This window comes from Pteropus medius, unplaced genomic scaffold (genome assembly GCF_902729225.1).
Source record: "Pteropus medius unplaced genomic scaffold, Ma_sr-lr_union100, whole genome shotgun sequence".
Lineage (NCBI taxonomy): Eukaryota > Metazoa > Chordata > Mammalia > Chiroptera > Pteropodidae > Pteropus > Pteropus medius.
The window spans coordinates 593,457-617,598 of NW_024342648.1; the positions used below are offsets into that span (position 1 = coordinate 593,457).

A 24,142-nucleotide genomic window follows, 5' to 3' on the forward strand; every position below is an offset into this window, starting at 1 on the left:
TGTGGCCACTTTGACGTCATCCATGACGAGAGGCACCCAGCCACCAAACACGTACATTCTGGGACGAGGGAGGGAAGAGTAGGAGACGATTGTAGAGGAGGTGCCAAACTAGAGGCCACCTCTTCCATCCAGAAAGTTCTAAACACGCTTGGTCCTCTAGCTCTCCCCAGGACGCATGAAGCTCTTGACGTGGCCCGCTCCTGCTTGGTGGCTCAGCCCTCACAAGAACTGTGTCACCTCCACATGGAACCACTGTTCATAGCTCATCTCGGTCCCCATCGTTCTTATATTCGCTTTGGGACCTTGGTATTGACAGACACCCAGCTGCTTACAGGCAGAGGATCTAGAACAGTCTGTGCCCCTCTACCCTGAGTCTGTCTTCTCTCGGTCCCCCAGGGTTGTAATGGAAAGACAGGGCTGCTGAATGCCAGCCTAGCCAGAAAGAGGCCTCCTCAGGATTGCTGGAACAAAACTGAGAGCCCTTTGGGGCGGGGCGGGCAGGGAAGGGCTACGAAGAGAGACGCAAGGGCGGGCTACTCACTTGTTGCCTATGGTCGTGGCCGAGTGGAGACTTCGTGGAAGAGGCGCCACCCCGCTGAGGCTGGGCTTGTTCCACGTGAGAGTCTCTGCAGAGAGGGGGAGAAGGGAGGGTCACTCATATGCCAGACACATGCCCTCTGACCCAGAATTCCAGGCCTGGCCTCCCTACAGCCCACGGGAGGCCCCTGAATCAGGCGCTGGCATTTCCCAAGCCCTGTTCGCCACCCTGGCAAGTGGCGTCTCTTCGAATGTTTACTGAGCACCTGCTGTGGGCCAGCCCCGCCTCAGGGGTTGCAGCTGGGCGGGGTGGGGCGTATGACGTATCACCTCTCCAGAAAATGCATCTGCCTGCACACCACCTGCACTGTCTACAGACTGAGTGTCAGGACGCCCCATGCTGCTGGGAATTTCGCTCACAAGAAACTATTTGAGTGTTCACGCCGATCTCGCTACGGGATAAAACCACCCTGCAGAGATCTGTCGTCAGCCTCCTCCTCCCCTCGGCCTTCTTCAGGTCAAAAATCCACACTTCTTTCTACCGCTCCTGATGCCCCACCTGGGTACCAGCCCAAGGAGCCCCCCGAGGGCTCGTGAGCTCTCAACATTCCATCTGATGACAACAGACTGGTGTGCGCGACTCCTGGTACGGTCTGACCACTGACGACTTGATGGGGACTAACGCTATCTAATCTAGACGATTCTGTTCCCCAAAAGCCTTAACGTCTCCCCTTATTCTCCTCTAAGCTGGCAGACCCACTCAGCCTTGTTCTTTCTTAAAAGCAACGCCACAAGCTCAGGGCAAAGATGACGGCCCCAGACAGGGTCCTGCCCCAACCGTGCCACAAGGAGCCAAGCGGACCCTCCCTCTCCCTGTGAGCCCCACACCGTCGTCCCACGCTGGCCACCCAGCAGACTAGCTTTGCTCTGAGACTGAGAAGCCACCCACATCTTACCAATATCCAGGGTCCAGAGGTCCCCCAGCCGGCAGCCACTCATCCCTCCGTAGATCACCAGCTTGGATTTCTTGTTGTCCTTCTCAGTGTAGACCACGGCGGTATGTGACTCCCGGGGTGGGGGCAGGACGCCATAAGTGATGGGGATGTCCCAGGCTACCACTCCGGAGCCTGGCCGCAGTTCCAGGATATATAAGTCATTTAGGTACCTGGAGAAGAAAGGTCGGTTACGGCAAGTCCCGACTCTGCGTGCCGCAGGCCTCACCCGCTTCTATGTGTGAACAGCAGATTCCCTGAGAGACAAAGGGGGCTGAGGTCACACGAATGAGTTCTTCTACCCTCGCCCTCAAGGACTGGCTGCCAAAAGCTCCCGAGGATGAGCGTGGGTCCAAGAGGAGCGGCAGGACCAGGGCGCGCAGGGCCGCCTGCACGTGAGGCTGGGCACCGCACTAGGGCCTCCGGCTGAGACGACCTCCAGACTTTAGAGAGGCTCTCGGCCACCGGCCTTGGAAAACGAAAATGCCCCCCACTACCCCTGCAGGCAGAGGAGGCTGGGAAGGAAAGCGCCAGCCCCAAGCTGGGTCTGAGGAGAAGGGACCAGCCCTCCTCCCCTGATGCCTCCTCGCAGTTAGAGACCTCCAAGCCGGAAAGCTCTTTATGGGGCACCTAGTGCCCCTCTCTCCTTTCACAAAGGGACTCGGCATGGCGGGGCTGGCTGGCGCGTGGGATTCCACATGAAGAGGACAAAGCCTCACCTCGGAATGTTGTTCTTGGGGTCCTCGCTATCGTTGGCCAGACCCCCAAACAGGTAGCATTTGTTGCCCACAAGGGAGAAGCTGTGCCCGAGCCGAGGACATGGAGGGGGCCCGTTTTTGGGTGTCTTTGCTTTGAGTCTCTTCCACTCCCACCGGCTTGCCTGCGAAATCAAGACTCGGTGATTGAATCAGGGATGAGCCGGCCTTTGGGGCCCCGGCCATTTATCGTGTAAGGAGGAGCTGGCCCGGCCGAGGTAGGTGTCTGACTGCAGTGAGAAGGTCCCGGGCGGCGCGGGGCCTGGACAGCCCCTTGAGCAGGCCCCTTCGCCTCCTCACACTCTTGCGTCACCCGCCCCGCACCCCAGCCACGCCTCCAGGGGCCGTTACCTGGAGCTCGTAGAGGTCGTTGCTGTATTTCCCATACTCTACCATTCCACCAAACACCAGCAGGCGAGTCCCGTCGCACACGAAGCCATAGGCTGCACACCCAGGGGGTATGTCCCCTCTCACGGCTGGGATGAACCATTGGTTGGTCGCTGGGGAAACAAGAGGAAGCAGAAGTCAGAACTAGGGAGCTCCTAGAACCACAGTCCCCACTCTTCTTATTTCCCAAACCCACCAGCCTTCAAAACGCAGTCCAAGAAAAAAGGGGCCGAGACAGCGCCCCTATTTCCAAGGATACAAGACTTTCTCTTTCAGCATCCAAATGGCAGCCCCCTATTCCAGCCATCCTCCAAACCCCGTGACCTCAGAGACCACCTCAAAACAACCTGCGATCACCCTGCTTCTTTCTCATCAAGGTCATCTTAATAAGCTGGAAGTCACTAAGATAACTCATCAGCTTCTGGGAACGTGGCCACCAACTTCCTTCCCCTAATGCTGGGTGGGTCATCGGAAAGAAACTTGTAACACCCAAAATACTCTCTCCGTGGCCCCATGCTCCTCCTCCTGAGGGCCCGCAGCTGCATCTTTAAGCGGCTGAAAGATCGACTGGTACTGGCTGGTGCTGTCCCTCCCTGAAGGTGCTGGGCACATGACGGAGGCCAATCAAGGCGGCCTGGCCTGCCGGTTGAGGAGGGAGGGCAGGACACACAAGAACAATCTCTGCTGGCGTCTCCTAGGTGATGGTCCACATCGCCCCTCCTCTATGTCACGCCCACACCCCTCCAGAACATTCTCAAAAGCCAGAGGTGGCAGCAGTAGCGTGAGCTTCTGTGGCAGCCTCACAATCTCTGCCAGCCACAGAAGCTTCCACAAAGCCCATCACCTCTAGTCGGGATGGGGAAGCCACCAAGGATGAGGGTGAATCAGAAGCCAGGCAGCAAGCCTCGTGGCCTGGGCTTGGGAGATGCCCCTGACCTGCCCTCACTTCCGCATCCTCGTGTTCAACTCTCTCGACACCCAAGGTGTGAGAGCTTCTAAAAGCCTCAAACCGGGGGCCAGATGCCTAGATCGCTTTTGGTCAAACGTGGCCGAGCAAGGGGACTGGGATTTGGGCACAAATGGAGCACCCTTGGGGTCTGACTGGGGCGGTTAGTCCCATGGGGAAGAATTTGGGAGACCCCAGCTCCTGGCCTGACCTTTGCCCACGCATGCACTCGGTCACTGACACAGCCCCTCCCTGCACGCTGGGTAACCCAAGTTCTATGTTATCACCCCCAAGACCCAACATGCGCCTCGCCCAAAAGGCCTGTAACTCATCTAAAAGCGCAAGTGCACCTCTCAAGACAGTTACAGCCTTTCCTGTCACTCTCCGCTACCCAATTCTACAGGTTGGTTTGGGAGAGGCTATCGGTCCCCTCTGTGGTTTGTTTAGCAGAGTCACAGGGACTTCAGAATGCCCAGCACCAATCCTCCTCTCCCCTCCTCTGCCATTTTCCTAGTAGAGGTGCAATGCTGTACTGCTTGCTACGCGCATGCGCCCAGACCCCAGGTCCCGGCTCGCTGCCTCGCGTTCATTCCCACTGCGAACACACACCAGGAAAAGCAGCGGTTTGCCAGGCCGAGGCAAATCGCCCTGCACAAACGGTCCCTGAAAGAGGTCTCATCCAAGTGAGCAGGATAAGAGCTGACAGAAACCTCCAAGACGGTCTCAGCCAACGTCCCTCGATCGACAAAGGAACAGAACCTGGGAGGGGAAGTGACTGACTTGAGGTCACAGAGCAAAACAAACACGGAGAGATAAGAACCTTGTCACTGACTTAAAGTGATCACGAGGTGCTCACCTCGGGGCTCCAAGCACAGGGAGCCATCTGCCGAACTCCCTCACCTGGGCACCCATAGCTAGAGGGCCGTTATGGGACCACCAGTCAGTGCGGGGACAAAGCTACCTGGCAAATGGGATCGACCCACAGCTTTCCCATCACGCTCTGATCACTGACCCAGCCGCCAGGCTACAAGTAACCTGGGACATCCCAAGAGCTCACGATCGCCAGCCTATTCTATAGCACCCAAGGGGTGGTGAACTCATTCTAGAACACTCCAGGCAGGTCGGGGGCCCTCCACCACCCCATCAAGAGCAGTGTGCCCCATCAAGTGCAGTTTCTGGCGTGAAGTTGCAAAGAGCCTCTCTTCATTTCACCCGGTCTCAGTTCTGCCCCTGAGATGGCACAAGCACCCATCTCTTAAATATGACAGCTGCTCGGAGTTGCCCCTTAATCATATCATCTTTGGGTCATCTAGCCGGCGGGGGGGCGGGGGAGCGGCATCGTGTAACCTAATCTCTGGGTCCCTCATTCTTGATATGCTCTGGCTTGTCACTGCTCTCAGCCAGGAGGGGGCTCTGAGGAAAGGAGGACCCTGCACGCGAGACCCTTCCTGGGATGGCCGGAAACACAACTCCACCTTCTCTCCCCTCGACGAGACCAAAACCCCAGCTTCTGCACTTTACCAGCTCCCTGCCCCTTTCCGCACTGTGTCAACTCTGTAGTTGCTGCCATCCCGTCAAACTCTGCGTGTCACCACCTAGAGACCCATCCCCATGCAGTGGGTAGGTAGATGGTCGAGCCACACCAGCTGCCTTTTTGATCGCTCTGTCACGCTGGGGCACTTCCTCTGTGGCAGATGCGGCGCCGGGGGAGGCACAGGGGAGACAGCTCTCAAACACGACTCCCAGTAAGGTGGGAGGCTGCCGGGCCCTCCTCCCGCGACGGGCTCTGCATGGAGCAGGGGCGGTTACAGAGAGGGAGGGCTTCTCAGAAGAGGTGACAATCCAGCCCAGGCCTTGAAGGGTGAACAGGATTTCCCGACAAATGAAACTAGCAGGGCCAATCAGGAAGTGACTGCAAGAGCCAAGAGAGAAGAGAGGAGGGCCCAGAATGGAGGGGGAACAGATGAGACAAGCTCAACTTAGTGACCGATTACCTATAGGACAGAGGAACAGGGGGGCGGTTCCAAGGTGGTGGCCTTGGCCTGCTAACTGAAGAAAGAGACAGCCTAGCAGTCTCCATGAAGGTCTGCCTGTACTCCCTCCTGCCAGGCTCTGCCACCAGCTGGCGGGGTGACCCTGGACCTGTCACTTCCCCTCTCAGACCCCAATTTCCTCATATGCAAAAACAAGGAAGTTCCACTAGACGTTTTCCAAGGCTCCTTCCAGCTGTACCAGTCGGACCCTAAAGAACCATGGAGGCCAACCCGCCTAGGGCGACTGGTCTGGATGACTATGCCCTCCCTCATCAGGTCGCACCCCACCCTGCCAGTACAAGGTCCTCTGGGTAATCCGCTTTGCTAGGTTGAAATAAAATTCCCTGAGGTCAAGGACAGTACCCTAAGACCTCCCAAAGGCCAGTCAAGTGTCTCTCAGCTGCTGTGGTGACTACCGCTGAAGAGGAAGGACACGCACTTTCTCACACACCTGCCACCCCTCAGCCCCTTGTCAACCCCAGATCGCTGAGCGAATCGAGCCAGCGATGTGTGCACATGCCCCCTGCACGTCCCCCCTGGAGTCTTTTATCTTAGCGACAGGGGACGCTTCCACATCAGCGGGTCTCTGAGCACTCATCCTGCAGAAGGAAAAGTGCAAGAGAAGAGGCGTCAGGACAACGTGCTCTGACCTCATTTAAAACAAAACAAAGGTAAGCAGAGGGCAGCTGTTGAGGTGGCAGCGAAGGATGACAGGCATCTGCGCCACCACTGGTGGGAGAGGGGTAACACCAAGCCCCATCTCTCCTCTCCGGAGGACGCCAGAGCCTCGAAGCTACAGAAAAGGCCAGAGATCCCCGCTCCGTTATCTGACAGCGCAAAAACACTGTCGGGAACGGGAGCGGGGTCGCTAGTCGCTCTCCCGGGAAGTCACCTCAAAAGTTGATGCGGGCCAGCTCCAAAGTGCTCCCCTGGAGGAACGGGGGGCTGCGGCCCTTTGGAGGGCTGGCCATCTTCTACCACACAGCGGATCCCTGCAGCCTGGGGCCGAATCAAGGCCAAAGCGACCGGTTCGTTGTAATAAACTAACGAATATGCAGAGGCCCCGGGAAGAAGTGGACTTTGGAGCTGATGCTAATTAGGCCCCTGCCCTACTTTCTAAAATGGCATTTCCCTGCCAAGGGGCCTGCTCCCGGCCTTGCGAGAATAAAGTCGGTCCAAGGAGTCGAGGAGGTTGCGCTCGGGGCAGAGGTCTCTAAAAACAGCCCTGCCCCTCAGCCTTACCTTACTAGGCTAATTGCTGCCACCGCAGCTGTCTGAGCTGGCACAGAGCGCCACCATCCAGCCCGGCCTCCTGGAGGCAACAGGTGCTGAGACCCGGAATGCAAAGGGTCACCGCAACCCACCAGCCTTTGAAAGTCAACTTGGTCGGGCAACAACCTACAAGGTTCAGAGAAAACTGCACTCTGCCTGGGGTGGGGGCGGGGGGCCGCCCGACCAAAAGCCCCGCTCCAACGGCTGCCACTCCAGCCAACTTCTCCCTACAGCTGCCAGCTCCCCACCCCGGAGCAACCTCAAAGCTGGAGGAGGCGCCCCGACTCAAGGACCCGGTACCGCCAGAGCCCTGAGAGAGAACGGACCTGGAGCAAGAGTTTGCTAGATGTGATGGCAGGAGAGAAAGCCCTGGCAGATGGCCCCTGGCCATGCCGACCAGAACACACCTCCACGCTGCCGCAGAGGGGAGCTTCCTAAGCAGAGGGGAGCTTCCTAAACGACCGGGGCCTGACCCGAGGAGAGGGAACTTTTCCCTGCCCACGCCTCAGTCCCTCAGGCTCGCGCCCAGAACAGAGCGGCCACAGGCCCACTGCTCTCAGTGACAACGCCTAGCCCCACCTTACAAGCAAAGAGAGGTGCTGCGGGCCAGCGGCCATTCGGCAGCCGCTCAGAACAAGGCACTAGGTGTGCAAACCAGGCCGAGCGGCCAGCCCGGGGAGGGGGCCGAAGGAGGATGCGGCCGAGCCCTAGAGACCTAGCAAGAACACGGGGCAGAGAGAGGGCTGAAAGCCAGCCCCAGGCCCGCCATACCCGGGGACAGAGGCGCAGCACAGGCTCCTCCCAACGAAGGAAGGAGACCTTGGGTTTGGGGGAGGCATGAACTGGGGCAGGTAGCCTCTCCGAGCTCTCGGGAAGAGAAGAGTCAGGTAAGGGACCACCTAGCCTGCTGCGGATCACTCAGATTCCTCCCTTGCATCGAGGGCCCCACATCGAGAAAACCGGTAACGGGAAAGGAAGCCCTGAAGAAGTGAACGCCGACCCCGGGAGGCAGCGCTGCTGCCTGATCCCTGGGTCCAAGGGTCCTGCACCGTCCCAGACAAGTTATCCCCCACGCATACAACCCCTGGAGGTCGGGATTAGGCTACTGGACTCTGCCCCTTCTCTCGAGACAGAACTCATCTGTAATCTAGAAGTTGTCATCTCTCCCGAATGGGCACTAGCGATGAGGAGCGCAGCAGGCGCAGGGGGAGGGAGGAGAGGAGGGAGAAGGGAGGGAGGGGGTGGGAATCTGCCTGCGCCAAAGGGACGCATCCGCCCGCCAGCCCGGCCGGGTAACGGTGTATGTCTGAAGTCACCACCGCTGGCGACGCCCCCGCACCAGCCGGACTAGACGTTCCTCTCCAATAATGAAAGCACCCCTCAAACACAGGGGACTCGGGGGTGTTAAGAACGAGGCAAAGAGCGAGGGAAAGCAAAGAAGCGGGGCAGAGCAAAGGGTCGCGGAGGGGAGGAGAAAGCAGATCAGTGCAGAGGAAGAGGGAGGAATGGGAAGAAGGGGAGATGGGGGAAAGAGAAGAAGGAGGAAAGAAGGAGGAGGGGAAAGGAGGGGGAAGGGAGGGGAAAGAGATCAGAGGAAAAGGGGAAAGATGAAGGGAGAGAAGCGGGGAAGAGATGGAGGGAGAGAAGGAAAAAGACAGACGAAGATGATGGACGGAAAGAGGCAAGAGGAGGGAAAAGGAGATGGAAGGGAAAATCCGAGCGGCCAGAGAGCTTTGAACTCACCGGTGTTGTACACGTGCAGTTCGTCCACTATCCCCTCGTTGCCTCCACCAAACACCACGATGAGCTCCTTGATGGCCACGGCGCGGTGGCCGTGGCGGGGTCGGGGTACTGGACCCGACCAGCCCACCACTCGCTTCCAGCGGGGCTGCAGGAGCACCGCTGGCGAGTTGGCGGGCGACACGGCCGAAGCCATAGTTCCGGGAAAGGGCGCAGTGGGAAAAAGTCACCAAGCGGGAATGGAGCCCTTCAACAGCTCTCACACACCCCCTTTCGTCTAAGGCAGCTCTCACGCAGAAGCGGGTTCTCACACAGCGGTGCACGGCTCCATGGAGGCCGCCATCTTAATTATCCTCCTTCCCTTCGGTTCTTCCCCCTCTTCTCGTTCACCCTGTCTCCTCAAGAGTCGCCTGAAACTGTCGAGCGCCTGAGCCCGAGAGGCTGGAGGCCGTCGAGTCCTGCCGCTCTGACTACTTGCCCGGACGCTCCTGCTTACGAGCTAGAGCGGGAGGACCTGGGAGCCGCCATCTTGAGCCGCCTCTCTCTCCTCCCTTCCTCAGTCGTAGCCCTCCCCCGCCGGAAATGGCGGAGCCCCGGCCCGGTTCCCACACCCCCCAAGTCCCCTGCACTGGCCGGCTTCCGGGGCGGGTGGAAAGGAGCCACAAGCGCGGCGGTTGTCCCAGCCCCGCCGGCGCTCAGACCACAATTGTGGGAGCCGCCATCTTGAGACCGTCCCTCTTCCCCGCCCAGCGCTTAAGTGCAGCCGCCGCTCCCGAAACGGCCTCGACACTTGTAAGAAATAGAGGCGCGCCGGAGGCCAGTGGAACGAGTTCGAATTGTCAGGGGCTGTTCGGACGCTTGCGCCGTACGGCTTGTGAGGTCTCAAACCTCTCCCCTTAGTCCGCCTCTACTCCTCAGGCAGTGCCTGCCGCCCTGGGAGCCGCCATCTTGAGACTAGCTCCCGCTACCCCCCTATTCTCTTCCTCCTGGGTCGGTTCTTCTACTGCAAACCAAACGCAAGGCAGCGTCCGATCCTCGCTTCCCTCCTTATGACTCCTTCCCACAGGAGCCGCTCCAAAGAGCCAGAGTTAGGCCCCGAAGTGGCAACTGTACGGCAGGAGAACCGGTAACGGCAGGGCGCTCATGCCTCCTCCCTGGGAGCCGCCATCTTGTGTAAAGAAGTAACAACTAAACATGGCGGCGGCGACGGTCGGGCGAGTGGGCGGAGTCCAGCTACGTCACTATTGCCCCCTCCCGCCGTAGCTCGGCTTCGATTCTGGCTCGAACCCTCTTAAAGGCGCCCACGCGCTGCCTCGAAGCGAACGTTCGGGGCTGTGGCGCGCTCGGCTCGGGCTCAGACTGCGCTCGGGTCAGGCGCAAGCGCGCCCGGCCCCGCGGCCCCCCTCAACGTTCCTCCACGCCTCCGCCCTGGGAGCCGCCATCTTGCCACTTCCTTTCGCCCGGCCGTCCGCGGGCGTCAATAGCGACTTTCAGCACAAAACAAAGATGGCGGCTGCGGCATCTGGGGAATGCCCGGATGAGAATGTCTCAGACGCGCTCGGCCCCGCCCCCTAGGAAACTGTCCCCCGGGTCGCTGAAGGGACACGCGCCCAAGGAGTTGCCTTTAGCAGTAGGGACAGGGCACAAGCTGCTGAGGGTGGTTGATGGGAGACATTAGAGTCGCGCCTCAGGCCGGGGAGCGGACGTCACCCCGCTCCGCGCATCCAGCGTCCGCCGGAGAGGCGGACCGTGAGCCCCAGCCGCGGGAACCGGAGGCGGGGCGAGTGGGCGGTGACGCGCCCGGCTCCCAGGCTCCCAGGCCCGCCCGCTCCGCCTCTGGGAGCCGGCGCCGCCGCCCGCGCCCCAAAGAAATGAGCCAGGCCGCACGCCCGGGCGCCACCGCGCGCTGATTCGCCCCCGGCCCCACCAGCCCGAGCGGGGTGCAGACCAGGCTGCCGGCGCTCGAGCGGAGCGGGCGGGCGCGGGAGAAGTCTGTGTCGGCCCGCGTCACCTCGCGTCACCCCGCCCCGCCTGCTTCCCAGAGCCCTGGGCCCCGCCCCGCGCGCAGGCGCACGATCGCTTTTCGGGTCCGCCCTTTTTTGAGATTTGAATTTTCCCCAGCAAAGCGAGAGAGGCAAAATACCCGGATGATGATCGCTGGCCTTTTGGCGCCAATACCGTGAGCTCTCACAACAATCTTGAGAGGTGGGTATGGACGTCGTCCCGGCTTCCAAATCTTGCAAGAGGCCGCCCGGGCGCTGTGCACTGTCACCCACACTGCCAGACGCGGGCTGTAGTGCAGGGGTCCTGCACTGGTGTCTGGGAGCTTGAAGCGACAACATGATTTTTTTTCACTTTCTCTCATATCTTTATTTCGTCTTTATTTTCACCAACTTCTAGCCGAAATTTGGCCTTTCCCGCAATTCCGAATGTAGGTAGAGCACAGAGCGTTAGGCAGCTGACTTCGTGCCCAATGAAAATGGCAGATCATTTCAGATGGTATAGCTTTTGTTGTAGATATCCTGAAATTAACTAAATGACAGGACCTACTGGCAGGCAGAATAACTACTTTGAAATTACTGTAGTTATTCAATCTGCCCGTAGGTCCTGGAATTTAACCTATTAAGAAGCACCTATAGTACCATATCGCACATTTTCGAACATATTATATTAGCACTCTTTTGACGTTATGTCGTAATCCTGTTTTACTTTATGCATTTGGAAGCATTTGTTTGAGAAAGGCCAAAGGGGCCTCACCTGTTTGCTCATGCTACCAACTGTGCTAAGTGACCTTGGCCATGCAACTCCACGTTTATGACACCCTGAGCCCCTGCCCTGTAAAATAAGCAAGCTGAGCTGCTGGTTTCCCGGGGCCTTGCACACTCAGGGCTTCTCTCCCCAGAGTTGAGGAATCATTGTGGTTGCTCCAGGCTCCTTGGGCATCCAGGTGATCTAGATGGACCTCACTTACTGGGGGTGTTCCACATCGCAGCCCTTGGGCTGACTTGACGTCCCTGAGGGTGGTTAGGGAGAAGCACTTGTCAAATGCTACAGGCCAAAGGAGCCACCACTGTGACAGGTGACTGTGGCTATAGCTTAAATGCTTACCGCCCAGGAGGCAGAAGAATCTAAGGAACATGTGTTAACCCCTTAGCCTCTGCTTTGCAGGATGTCCCCCAGAGACCCCAGAACAGCCAGCCGATGCTGCGGAGCCTTCGGCCTTTGTGTGCCAGGCGCTGGGGGAATCTGTGAACTTCGAGTGTCCCGTAGCAAGGGTCATGGCAGTTCAGGGGTACAGAGGAGCCAGGCCAGTGGTCTTTGAGAAAGAATATATTATATTAGCATTCTTTTGACGTTATGTCGTAATCCTGTTTTACTTTATGCATTTGCTAATTATATTAGCAAAAGAATGCTAATATAATATGTTCGAAAATGTGCGATATGGTACTATAGACCCTGCAGTGGTCTTCCTGGAGAACTTGGGAAATTGGTTTGATTACATTGTTGCTTCCAGCTTGCACAAGGGCCCAAGTGGACTCTACCCAGCTTCCGGAGGGGAGTCACTTTCTGTGTCCTTCCTGGATCTCCTTCCCTATCAAGGTGACAGTGTTTGACTCCTGTCCCCCACTCTCTTCCATGCTTGCTGGCAGACAAGAGGGTCAGGCTAGAGCGAGCATAATGGGGTCCTGAAGGCCTGGCACTTCACCCCAGGGAGCTGGGGCCCCAGATGGGTGCAGAGAGGGACCTGGAGACCAGGTGGGGCCTCAGCTCTCCTCCCAGCCGAAGTCGGGAGTTGAACAGGGAAGCGCCTGAGAGGAAATGACAGCTGAGTTGGGGTTGTGAGCAGGCCATGTGCGGGAAGGAACAAGGACCACAGTCTCGTTCTAGCTGGAGGGCAGACTGGGCCTAAGAAGCTCGCAGGGCTATATGGGATTGGCACTCCGATGTCTGGCCAAGAGTGTGTGGAGTGGAGAGCCAGCCACTGAGGTGTTGAGCAGGGGCCGACACGATCCGATCCAGCGACACTCGAGGAAGATGCTGGGGACTGCTGTGTGCAGACCACTCTAGTGGCTGCCAGCCCGGAAGTAGGAACCCTTGGGCAGGGGCTGCCTGGAGGCTCCTTAGCCGAAGGCGGGGCGGGCGGGGAGGTGTGGGAAAGTGCCACATCCCGCTGAGGTGGAGGCTCGTGGTCAGTGAGGAGATGCAGAGCCAGGGTGAGGGCTTCCGTTCACCTGGGCAAACGCCAGGCCTTGTGGTCCTCCACAGAACAGACCCCCGAGGCAGGACAGACAGGAGCAAGAAAGCTCAGCGTGAGGCCCAGCAGTTCCCTCCCCGGAGGAGGCAGGTGGGCCCCTAGGGCCCGGCTGAGCAGTGAAGTGGCAAATAGGACCAATGAGAGAGAAAGGAAAGAGCGCAAAGGTGCTGGCTTGGTGCTTGGGTTGAATTGAATCGAAATGGAGCAGCTCTTCCCTGAGCCCCAGAGGGAGAGCGAAGGATCGGCCCCGACCTGCCCTCCCAGGGCCTAAACTGCAGGAGGGGAATAGACATTGCGCCTCAGGAATAAATGGGGCCAAGTGGTCTTCGTATATAAGAACTCATTTAATGTACACTACGCCTCCGCAGGGAGGTACTGGTAGCACCCCCGTTCCACAGATATGCAAACTGAGGCCCAGAACGGTTATGGCCCAAGGTCGCACCGCAGGTAGAGCCGAGGCTTGAACACAGACAGCTCCTCCCTTCCCCAGGCCCGCCTGCCGTCTTGGCTTCGAGTCATTTTCAGAGCACCGAACCTCTCCTTTCTTTGACATGAATACGTTTCTAGGCTAGTAGGCCAACTCACAGCACAGCCGGCCCCAAAGCAGTTGATAGTCAATGATAAGTCTCCATCGCTTTTAAATCGTCTGTTTCCGTGACTGCAGGAAATGGAAGGTTTCATTGTGAGCCAAGGCAAGAAGGTGATTTGGGGATGGCATGGCGCTTTAGGGGAGGGCAGGAGGGTGGGCCAGGGCCTCACACCAGAGAAGAAGAGGGAAGATGCTCATCTGCCTCCTCCCGCTCGGCCTCCTCCCCCTCCTCCTCCTCCTCCTCTCCGTCCTCCGGCACCACGGTACCATCTCATGCCTTTGGGTTTGAGAACTCAGACCACAGCTAATGGTCTCTAGTTCAACTGGGTATTCGGTTAAAAGGGCTTTGGGGCTAGCCTGGAAAGCTCCACATTTATGACGCCGCTGAGGTAGGAAAGCCTGTTCTGAGTTTCACAGCAGACCCAGGAAAGGCTGGATTCCCTAGATGCGGTGGCCCCAAGGGAACTGGGACAAGGAGCAGGACTTTCATAGTCCGCAGATGAAAGAACGGAACGGCATCAGCGCCAGGAGAGAGAGGCGCGAAACGCCTCGGCGAGAAAGGATCCTGCGGGCGTCTAGAGGCCACGTGTACGAAGGTGAACGTGCCGTGGGTATCGCTTCACTTTTCTTTCGGGTTTTGTTTTGTTTTGTTTTGTTTTTCTGATGGAAACTGTTGGTGGATCCTGAGGCCGAGAGTCGGGGAGATGGAGGCTCTTTTTTGGATGGTTTTCTTTCTAACCACACTCTTTTTCTAACCACAAAGGAAAAAGGCAGAACGGTCCTCCACTCGTGCCAGCCAATCAGCAGGACCCCCGCCTTCCTCTGGCCTGCCACCGCCACTCCGAGGCAAGGTCGCAGCGTCTGCGTCGGAAATCACGGGGACTCCTTCCTGCTGGCTCAGCTGGGAGGCTGAGGTCTGTTTTGCAAAAGCTGTTTATCTGAATGCTGAATAAGTGTGGAGACTGCCATTCTTTTAAGCTCTCCGCCCCGAGTTACAACCGGGGTTCCAGATGAAGCCCGAGTCGGGGTGGGCCCTCTGCCACGTGGCTGTGGCCAGCTGCCTCTGTGCGGCCACTGTCTACACGGGCGTTTTTGAAGGCGTCTTCGTCCAAGTGGGCTACGAACACTATGCAGAAGCCCCAGTAGCCAGCCTCCCCGCCTTCCTAGCCATGCCCTTCAACTCACTCATTAACTTGGCCTACGTGCTCCTGGGAGTGTACTGGCTACAGAGAAATGCCAGCACCCCACAGCGCCCCGAAGCGGTGCGGCGGGCTCGTTACCTGAAGGACGTCTTCGCCGGCATGGCCCTGGTCTACGGCCCAGTGCAGTGGCTGCGGATCGGGACGCAGGCGCACCGCGCCGCCGTGCTGGACCAGTGGCTCACCTTGCCCATCTTCGCGTGGCCGGTGGCGTGGTTCCTCTACCTAGACAGGGGCTGGAAGCCCTGCTTGCTGCTCGCCGTCGAGTGCCTCTCGCTGTGCAGTTACGGCCTTGCCCTGCTGCACCCCTGTGGGTTTGAGGTTGCGCTGGGCGCGCATATCGCCACTGTGGTGGGCCAGGCCCTGCGTGCCCAAGGGCGCTACGGCGGCACCCGCTCAGGCGTGTACTTGGCTGTGGGTGTGCTCTCCTGCCTGGGCTTTGTGGTCCTCAAGCTGTGTGACCATCAGCTGGCACAGTGGCATCTCTTCCAGCGGCTCACGGGCCACTTCTGGTCCAAAGTCTGTGACGTGCTCCAGTTCCACTGTGCTTTCTTATTTCTGACAAATTTAAACACTTGCCAGAGCCTCCCTCCCGAGGGGAAGATGCGTTAACATGTGGAAAGAAGCTACTCACAGCACACGTCCAAATGGACAATCAGATGACATTTTGTCGTTAGTGTTAACTTTCCTGGGTGTGGTCACATATGATGATTACACGGAACACTGTCCCTTCCTTCAAAGTTACGGGCTTCAATACTTAGGAGTGAAATGTTATACCCTCTGCAACCTACTTTCGAATAGATAAAGCAAATATCTAGGGGTGGCGGATGTGGGGGTTTGTTATACTCTTCTTGTAACTCTTCTGTTGTTTGAAAATTTTTAAATAAAATGTTGGGGGGAAGCGACCCCAAGAAATTCATGACGCTCACAGTCGGAGAGAGAATGGTTGAATGCAATAGCTTTAGGATATCGCTTACAAGGGTGGGCCGGTGACGGCTGGATAGCGTAGCTTCTGGACAATGCGCCAGGCCAGGCAGCGGGGTTACCAGTGACTGTCCCCAGAGGTGAGGGTTCAGGGATAGTGAGTCACATGTCCATCAGACTGATGTGGAAATCAGAAGGCCAGAGCATGAACTCATCGTAGCATCTTGACTGCCAAACCGACGGCAGGTCACATGAAAGACACGTCACCTCATATCCTTTGTGGAACAAGGCAGGGTGGATCTAGATGAAGAAACACACTCAAATGTCAAAAGTTGAATTCTCAACAGAATGTTGCTCGGTAAGTCTAATCTAAGAGCTAGGGTGTGTCTTACGTGTCCTTAGAGGCTAGGATTACTGAAGTGTCACATGTCTGTGGCCACTGGAGAGACCTGCACCGTGGTCTCAGCAATCCGCACATCCCTGTCACCCCAGGTCCTTAGGAACCATGATCTCCCGATGGCAGCTCAAGGCTGTCCCCGGAGTTGGAATGTTTAAGCCCCTCAGTGTGCTTCTCATGCGATGACAGTGAGTCGGCGAGCGGGGGGCGAAGCTGGGGCTGAAGAGACGCTGAGGATTCTGCCTTTGAGCTGTTCTCTGCAGACCCCTAGAGACTGTCCCCCTCCGCATACTTTCTCCCCACTTGTTAATGTGTTTTTTCAATGTCTGTTTCATTCTCTGTCACCTGGAAAGCCCTTGGTCTGTAAAAACAAAGGTGAGGGCAGAGAGAGGACACTCTGTCCCTGTCCAATGGCATCTCAGGACTGGACTTCCATATGCATCTGCTCAGTGCTCCCCAGAGCCCCTTGGGTTGGCGGACCGTTGCTATGACTACCAAGATACTTTTGAAACTGCGTACCCGAGCCAGATATTCTATCCCAGCTGGGCACATGTGAAATGAGTGGCTGGTCTCAACCAAGCCGTCACCTGAAGAACCCAGCAGGTGAGGGCCTATGAGCATTGCCTCTGCCTGGGCACCGGCCGGCCAGCCTCCACCCCTCCCCCAAGCCCTGGGCAAATGGTGGGGCCTGCCCAGGACTTGGGGCCCCGAGGCAGGGCATGCTGGCAGGTGAAGAGCAGGGGTGGCATTTGCTCGGGGAAACAGCTTTGTTACATGACAGTTGTCTCGAAGGCTCTATATGCCGTAGAAGAGGAAAAAGGCCATGGGTGTCCCCAGAAAGGCCGCCCGGACCTCAAAGGGGCCAGAGGGAAGGAGAGGGGAAGGAGCGCTTCCCTGGGTGTCTCAGTTAGAGGTGGGGTGGCAGGGTGGAAGAATCGGGGTGGGGGTGGGGGCAGGCTCTTCACCAGTCCTGGTGATTTCCTTTTGCTACTTCTAACAGTAGCTATTTCCCTGATTGGCCCCACTGAGAATTGTTGGGGCTTGGCATGGCCTTGCTCATTCCACACCTTTGAGCCACAAGAACCGATAACTTATTTTATTTCCACCTATAGTTACTTAATAAATAACCCTGAGAACCTTCTGGTTTTCACTTCTCTCCTGTGTCGGGCTGGGTCCCCACAGGATACAGGTGGCACGGTCAGATTACGGTGATTCGGGACGCTCTCGTGGAGGACTAGAGCACCATCCTGCGGTGGGAGGGGTACCGCGGGGTGCCCTCAGCACTCCAGAGCCTGGGGTGACCCTGGGCGGGGTAAACTCTGCCCGAAAGAGACACTCCTGTGGGAAGGATGCCTCTGGTGGGACAGAGACTTCCAGAAGCCCAACCCCACTCTCTCTTGCTGGGGCTCCCGTCCAAGGTCATCAGACGAAATGCAGGACAAAGTAATGTTTTAGTACCGGCGTATCCAAAATATCACACGAGATGTGTTTGTGTTGAAAAATTGTTCATTGTCATCTGAAATTCAGCTTGAACGAGGCTTTCTGTCTTTTTGCTACATCAGATAACCCTCCGCTGAACCGACCCAATTCAAGCTAGAGGCCTGGAACCTTCTCTTTCTGCCCCCTGTTTTCGATCAGTGTTTCTCAAAAGGTGTGGCCAGCATTAGTCATGCAGCCTCCTGGTCCCCTCCAGCCCCAGGAAGCCCTGGCCTCTGAGGCCGGGACCACAAATCGCCTCAGCCCTGCCGCCAGGTTCAGGGGTGCCAGCAATGTTTGAGACATTAGAGGAAGAAGGCTGGTGGCTGTGGCCTGGCCCAGCTCTGCTCTGAGAGTCCTCGCCCCTCCCTATTCGTTTATCTGTCGTTACTCCCACCATCTCCATCTTACTGTCCCCCCCGCTCCCCCGCCCCGCCACCCGGCACAGCCGAGAAGCCATCGGTTACCAAGTGGGCCCTCTCCCCGTGCCGCCTAACGGTTTAGAGGTTCCAAAGCTGGGAGGAATCTTAGAAGCCATCTGCACCAACCCCCTCATTTCACAGAAACTGAAACTCTAGAAGTTCCAGACTTGGCTGCAAGTTGCAACACTGAGCATCAGAAACCCAGGCGTCCCGCCTCCCAGCCCAGAGCCCTGTCCACCTCCATCACCCCACCTCTCCCTGGAAGCGGTGACAATGGCGTTGCCACCTGGCCTCTTCCCAGCCTTGCCATACCACGGCCTGGGGATTTGCCCCGCCAGTGAAAACAGCCGTGTTGATTTTGCTGATTGCACGGGTAATACAGGCTCACTCGTGGCGGACAATGAGATCCCTTAGAGGACTGTCAGGAATCTGGTGGCCCCACCATGGGACATGCACTCCTGAGCACTTGCTCTCCGGACACCACAGGGAAGGGTGCAGATGCCGCCCCAGGCCCCGTTGGGTTTCAGCGACGCTCTGTGCGTGGCTGGGGCCGGTACCGGCCTCCTTCCCCCTTGTCCTCATCCGACGCGCTCATCTGTTGCCAGCAGTGCCCATGGGCATCTCTGCGTCCTGCGGCTCGCCCTTCTCCGGTCACTGTCAGGAGTGCGACTGAAGTGCACGTGGGTTTTAACTCCCTGGGTTGCTTTTCCCAGTGATGCTCATGATTCACCTTTTTTTCTGCCGGCAACGAGAGAGGCCTCCCCGGGCCCCCACCCACCAGCAGGTGTTAGCACGCTTTTTCATTTTGTGCCAATCTGATGGGGGCGAAACAAGTTCTCACTGTGACTCGAACTCATGCCTCCTCCACACACACACGCACACGCGCACGTGCACGACCGGCGCGCGTGCGTTCGTCCATTGGGAGTTTGCGTTTGTTCTGGAAGTTGCTCCCTCGTAGTCCTTGTTCATTCTTGTCAAGATTTCTATACGTCTGTCTTGCCCTTCCCAGCTTTTGAGTTTCTGGTCTCGCTTAAAACGGTTTTCTGGGTGTCTACATTCTACTTGTCCTTGTCTACACATCAGCTAGCTTTGTCAAATCTTAACATCTCCTCTAGCTGCTTCCGATCTTTGGCATTATAAAAGTTTAATTATAAAATGATGAAAGATAATAGTTGTTATAAAAAGAGTTCAAATTTACATTTGGAAATAAAACAGCGCAGCTGTCATCATTGTTAACATGAGCGTTTACCAGAGCGCGGTTCGCTGGCACATTTAGCGATCACGTGTAATTGAGGAGAGAAAATTCTCAAACCCCGTGTAAGATGTTTTCGTCGCACCCTGGGAGAACAAAGGAGATTTTGTTTCTCCGCAGTTAAAATTGGGCGCATCCAACAGGCAAAGCATTTCCCTCTCACCTCCGAAGATCTCCGTGAGTAGAAATCTTTGAGTAAATATCAACTAGGTGATTTATGTCATCGAGCAAACCCCCAAGTAGTCACGTGATCAGGGCACACCTCTCCCCCTGCTAAGTGGAGGCTCGGGTCCCGTTTTTTTGTTTTGTTTTTTTTTGTTTTTTTGTTGTTTTTTTTTTCCCCCAGCCCCAATACGTTTCTGTAACCCTGTGCTCGTTGCTAAGACAAGCAGTCTTCAACCCAGGTGCCCCTTGAGTCTCTGCTGCCTCTCTTGTGAATGATCTGGTGGCTACTGGGGCCCTTGGCCGGACAGGGGGCTGGCTGATTGCCAGGGCCCGGCTCCTGTGCTTCTGAAGAGCTACTCAAGCCTGGGAGCTATTTACAGCCTGGGTCGTGGTAGCACAGCAGGTCCCTCTAACCATTTTCATGTTTTTCTAGTCTTTTCTTCCGTTTGCCGCCTTTCGCTTTGATCTTTGCTCTCTGCTTCTCTTTAGAATTGCTGACTTCTGGTTTTACTTCTGCCTCTTCTTTCTCGGCCCCGCCTGACTTCCACTGGGGCCTCTGCCAGGGTGTCTGCACTGCCACCCTCTCGGCTGGCGCAAGTCTCTTCCTTTGAAAGACATGAAACCCAACAGATTGAGTTGGAGGCCCATCTGTGCCCCTCCCGCCCCAGAAGTAACCACCATCCGGACCTGGGTATACCCCACTCCCTGTCTCGCGTGTGGTGTAACTTTCTATAAATGTACCACGTCTTCCAGATCCTTCTCCCACTGGCTGCAGGACCTGACTGATGGGGGTTCCCTCCAAGTCTCCTGGGGCGCCCGGTTCCTCCTTTGGTGCCGCTGTCTGTGCCTCTGTGCTTGTGCGTGAGCGCTCCTGTGTGTGGCGCGGCTACACTTCAACTTGACTGGAAGTGGCCAAACCCCTTGCCAAGGTGGTTGCTGGAATTACTGCCCACCAGAGTTCCCATGGCCTCGCCAGCACTTGGTACAGTCTGTCGAGCCGAGGGGGTGAAGTATGATTTCATTTCCTTCTCGTTCGCTTTTCCCGGCTTAAAAGTTAGGATGCCTGAGAAAAATAAACAGAATTACCATAAGATCCAGCAAGTCCACTTCTGGGTATGGACCCAAAAGGACTAGAAGCAGGGTCGCTAAGAGATTTGCACACCCATGTTCAGAGCAGCAGTGGTCACAGTAACCAAAAGGTCCGTCGATGGCGGAATGGATGGATGAAATAAATGCGGTCTGTCGATATAGTGAAATATTACTCAACTTTAACAGAGAAGGAGATTCTGACACGAGCTACGACATGAATGAACCTTGAGGACTTGATGCTAAGTGAAATCAGCAAGTCACAATAGACAAAGATTGTGTGATTCCCCTTCTCCGAGGTCCCTGGAGGAGTTAAATTCATAGAGACAAAAAGTAGAAAGGCTGGTTCCGAGGGCTGAAGATAGGAGAGAAAGGGCAGTTGGTGTCTAGTGGGGACAGAGTGTCCATTGGGGAAGATGAAACAGTTCTGGAAATGGATGGATGGTTTTACACAAAGTACGAATGCTCTTGATGCCACAGAACCGTACATTTAAAAATTCTTAAAATGGTAAATTGTATGTTGTCTGTATGTAACCGCCTTTAAAACAAATCAACATTGGTCCCTGCAGTTCACTAGGTGGGAAGCTTTGGGTGAGTTTTGTAAGCTTTCCGTGCCTCAGTTTCCTCTCTTTAAAAGGAGATCCTGAGCACCCCTCTCCTATGGCGTGGGGCGGTTGCGAGGATTAGACCGGGTAACCCATAAAGGCAGCTCAGATTCTGTGAATAATAAGGTGTCCACATTATCAGCTCTTCACAGTCTTGTGCTGTTTTCCTACAGCTACATTGTAGATGAGGAGACAGGAATCGTACTGGCGAACAGTTACTGAGGACTTAAGGTCAAGGAAAGTGATTTTAGAGAAGTCGAATGACCTTCAAGTTCAGGAAGGCAGGAAGTGGCCCGGGGGGTTAGCCCTGGGGTTTAGACTTCCATCCCTGGCTCTTAAATGTTACTTTGTTGTTTGTTGGAACTGGAGCCCTTGCCACGAGGAAGGGAGATCCAAATTGCATTTTGAGGAGACATTTTTAAATTGAGATAGAAATTGTATAACATACGACTCACCCTTTTAAAGTGTCCATCTCAGTGGCTGTCAGTGTATTCACGGGATCGTGCCACCATCACCACTATCTAATTCCAGAACATTTTCATCACCCCCCAAAAGAAAGCCTGGACCCATAAGCATTTACTTCCCATCCTCCCTTCCCAGCCCCCGCACCTCCTGACCCACACTTTCTGTCTCTGGATTTGCCTCTTCTGGGCATTTCATATAAATGGACTCATATGACACGTGTCTTTCGTATCTACTTTCTTTCACTTAGCATCACGTTTTCGAGGCTGATCCATGTTAAGCCGGTGTCAGGACTCGATCCCTTTCTGTTTATCCAGTTATCAGCCGATGGGCACCGGGGTTGCGTCCACGTTTTGGCTGCTGTGAGTAATGCTGCTGTGAACACTTGTGAACAAGTTTCGGTGGAACAGATGTTTTACTTTCTCTTGGGTTGGTAGCTGGGAGTGGACGCGCTGGGCCGTTTGCTAACTCCATGTTCACTGCCGCGAGGAGCCACACTTGCCACAGCAGCTGTGCCTTTTCGCATTCCCACCAGCGGTCCGCCACAGCCTCACCTTCTTATCGATTTTTGATTACAGCCATCCTAGTGGGTATGAAGGTGGGACCTTATTATGGTTTGAAAGTACATTCTTAATTTTCAAGAGTCTTTAATCAGAACTGCCATAGCACACGCGCTCGGATGTGTCACAGGTCAAGTTTACATCCAGGAGGCCACCGTGCCCGGCTCCCAACATCTCGGCTTCACCGGAGAGCACCGTGGCCTTGCCAGGTGAGCTGTTCAGAAATGTTTACCATCTGAAAGTCTTCATCTTTGCTATTCAGATGGGCTCCCCGCCCCCAGATCGTTTTTGTATCGCATAACCCAAACAGGTGGAGGAGCTGAGAGCCCGCGACACTGACAACAAATGACATACATATGTCACCTCTGAGAGGACTTCAGAGGGAGATCAGGGGGGTGGGGGACTGTCAGAGATTACAAAGATTGTCATATGGTATCAAAACCACAACCTCCAGGCATATGTTGTCTACTAGAGACACACTTAAAACACACATCCGTGGAAAGATTACACGTGAAGAATGAGAAAAAATACACTAGGCAACCTACTCATCAAGAGAGAGCTGGCATAGCTATATTAATATCAGATAAAATAGACTTTGGGACAAAACCAGGACATTTTAGGAATAATGTTAAAATAGGTTCAAACTATGTAAAGCAAAAATTGGCAGAACTCCAGGGAGAAAGTGACAAATCTAGCATCATAAAAGGAGATTTCTATGGCTTTCCCTTGAAGGTATTTACGTCAAGCAGATAACAGTTCTGTGAAGATACAGAAAATGTGAACGAGTCCGTGACTATGGGTGCTCTGACGGGCTGGTGTCCTCCCACGTCCCCCCATGGCCACAAATGACATGTAAACACAGTGGTGGCATCTTAGCCATCAAGCAAGAAGCAAAGAAGTTGAAGATTTTGTGAGAGACTGCACAGTCGGAGCACGGCGCCATTACGTTCCACACATACTCCATCATCGTACATTGCAAAGTTTTAATAATCGTAAACGAGAATGTAAAAACGCTTAGAATTATATTAGTAAAAATAACTGCACAATAAAACTGGCGGGTGATAGCGAGAGTGGTACTTAAAGTGAAATTTACAGCTTTAGAAGCTCACATGGTGAAATTATTTTTATTGAGCCCAAACGTATTAAGTGCACGCTTTGAAATTTTCCTACGTACGCAGCGGAGGGGCCACCAAACCTACTCCCAAAGGTAAATAGTACTGTGACCTCTATCACCGTGGATTGGTTTTGCATGTTCTACAACTTCGCAGAAATGGAAGCATCCAGCATGTGACATCTGTACACGCATCCACGCATTCATTGCTTTTTATTACTGAATAGTGTTCCATGGATATGTGACAGCTTTGTTTCTCTGTTCGTCTGTCGATGGGTATTTAGTTTGTTTCCACTTCTTGGCTCATATAAATAAAGGGGCCCCGGACACTCACGCCCAAGTCTTTTTATGGACATCTGCATTCATTTCTTTTCGGGCACACCCAGAAGAGGAACCGCTTGCTTAGGGTAGGTGAAGTTCAAGTTCATAAGAAACTGCCCAACGGTTATCCAACAGCGCCTGCGCCAGTTTACACTCCCCCTGGCTCCACGTCCTCATCGACACTTGGTACGAAGCGTCTTTTTATTGTTAGTCATTCTGACGTGTGTCTAGCTATCTCGTTGTGGTTTCATCTCGCATTTCCCCATGACTAATGAGGTTGCGATCTCTTCATCGGCCTCCATCCTGGTGAGGAGAGCAGGAGGGGCCCGGGGCGGAAGAGGGTGAGGGGAGCGGGGAGGGATGTGGGGAGAGTGGGGTCGAGGAAGGAGAAGGAATCTTGGGAAGAGAGGGGAGGGATGGCGGGGGCAGGGGGCAGGCTCCCTCCAGGAGAAGCATTGTGGCCAGGCCTCTTCCCTCTCGAACCACTGGAACCAGAGGTGAGTTGCATTCTGGGTCTGAGCGTTGTCCTTGAGTGACAGGCTGAGAGGGACCCTGACACCGCCGTGGTCTGCAGGGTTTTAAGGCACACGCTGGGTCCCACGGTGGGAACTGACATTGCCAAAATTGATCCCAGAAGAAAGAGGACAGCTGAGCAG

The 24,142-nt window shown here is 55.6% G+C and overlaps 2 protein-coding genes across 7 annotated transcripts in view; one reads left to right on the forward strand and one right to left on the reverse strand.

The window, feature by feature from the left end:
• Nucleotides 1–9,249, reverse strand: part of HCFC1 (host cell factor C1) — a 28,788-nt gene extending 19,539 nt beyond the window's left edge. The window contains 5 exon segments of the mRNA XM_039866996.1: nt 542–626; nt 1,494–1,702; nt 2,249–2,409; nt 2,636–2,784; nt 8,666–9,249. Of these exon segments, the coding sequence (XP_039722930.1) occupies nt 542–626; nt 1,494–1,702; nt 2,249–2,409; nt 2,636–2,784; nt 8,666–8,858 (797 nt within the window). The 5' untranslated portion in view covers nt 8,859–9,249.
• A 1,187-nt stretch (nt 9,250–10,436) lies between these two features.
• On the forward strand, nt 10,437–15,633 carry TMEM187 (transmembrane protein 187). Of its 6 annotated transcripts, none has more exons than XM_039866977.1 (3): nt 10,437–10,867; nt 13,924–14,113; nt 14,270–15,633. In XM_039866977.1, exon 3 carries the CDS (start codon nt 14,517–14,519, stop codon nt 15,315–15,317), a length of 801 nt encoding a protein of 266 aa, XP_039722911.1. In that variant the 5' UTR covers nt 10,437–10,867; nt 13,924–14,113; nt 14,270–14,516; the 3' UTR covers nt 15,318–15,633. The 6 variants fall into 6 exon arrangements, with proteins under 6 accessions (XP_039722911.1, XP_039722913.1, XP_039722912.1 ...); XM_039866979.1 differs by having other exon boundaries at nt 13,927–14,113; XM_039866978.1 differs by having other exon boundaries at nt 13,952–14,113.
• The last annotated feature ends 8,509 nt before the right edge of the window (nt 15,634–24,142 follow it).

Coding starts and splice junctions, on each gene's coding strand:
- TMEM187 (XM_039866977.1), top strand. CDS start 14,517: ATGAAGCCCGAGTCGGGGTGGGCCCTCTGCCACGTGGCTGTGGCCAGC.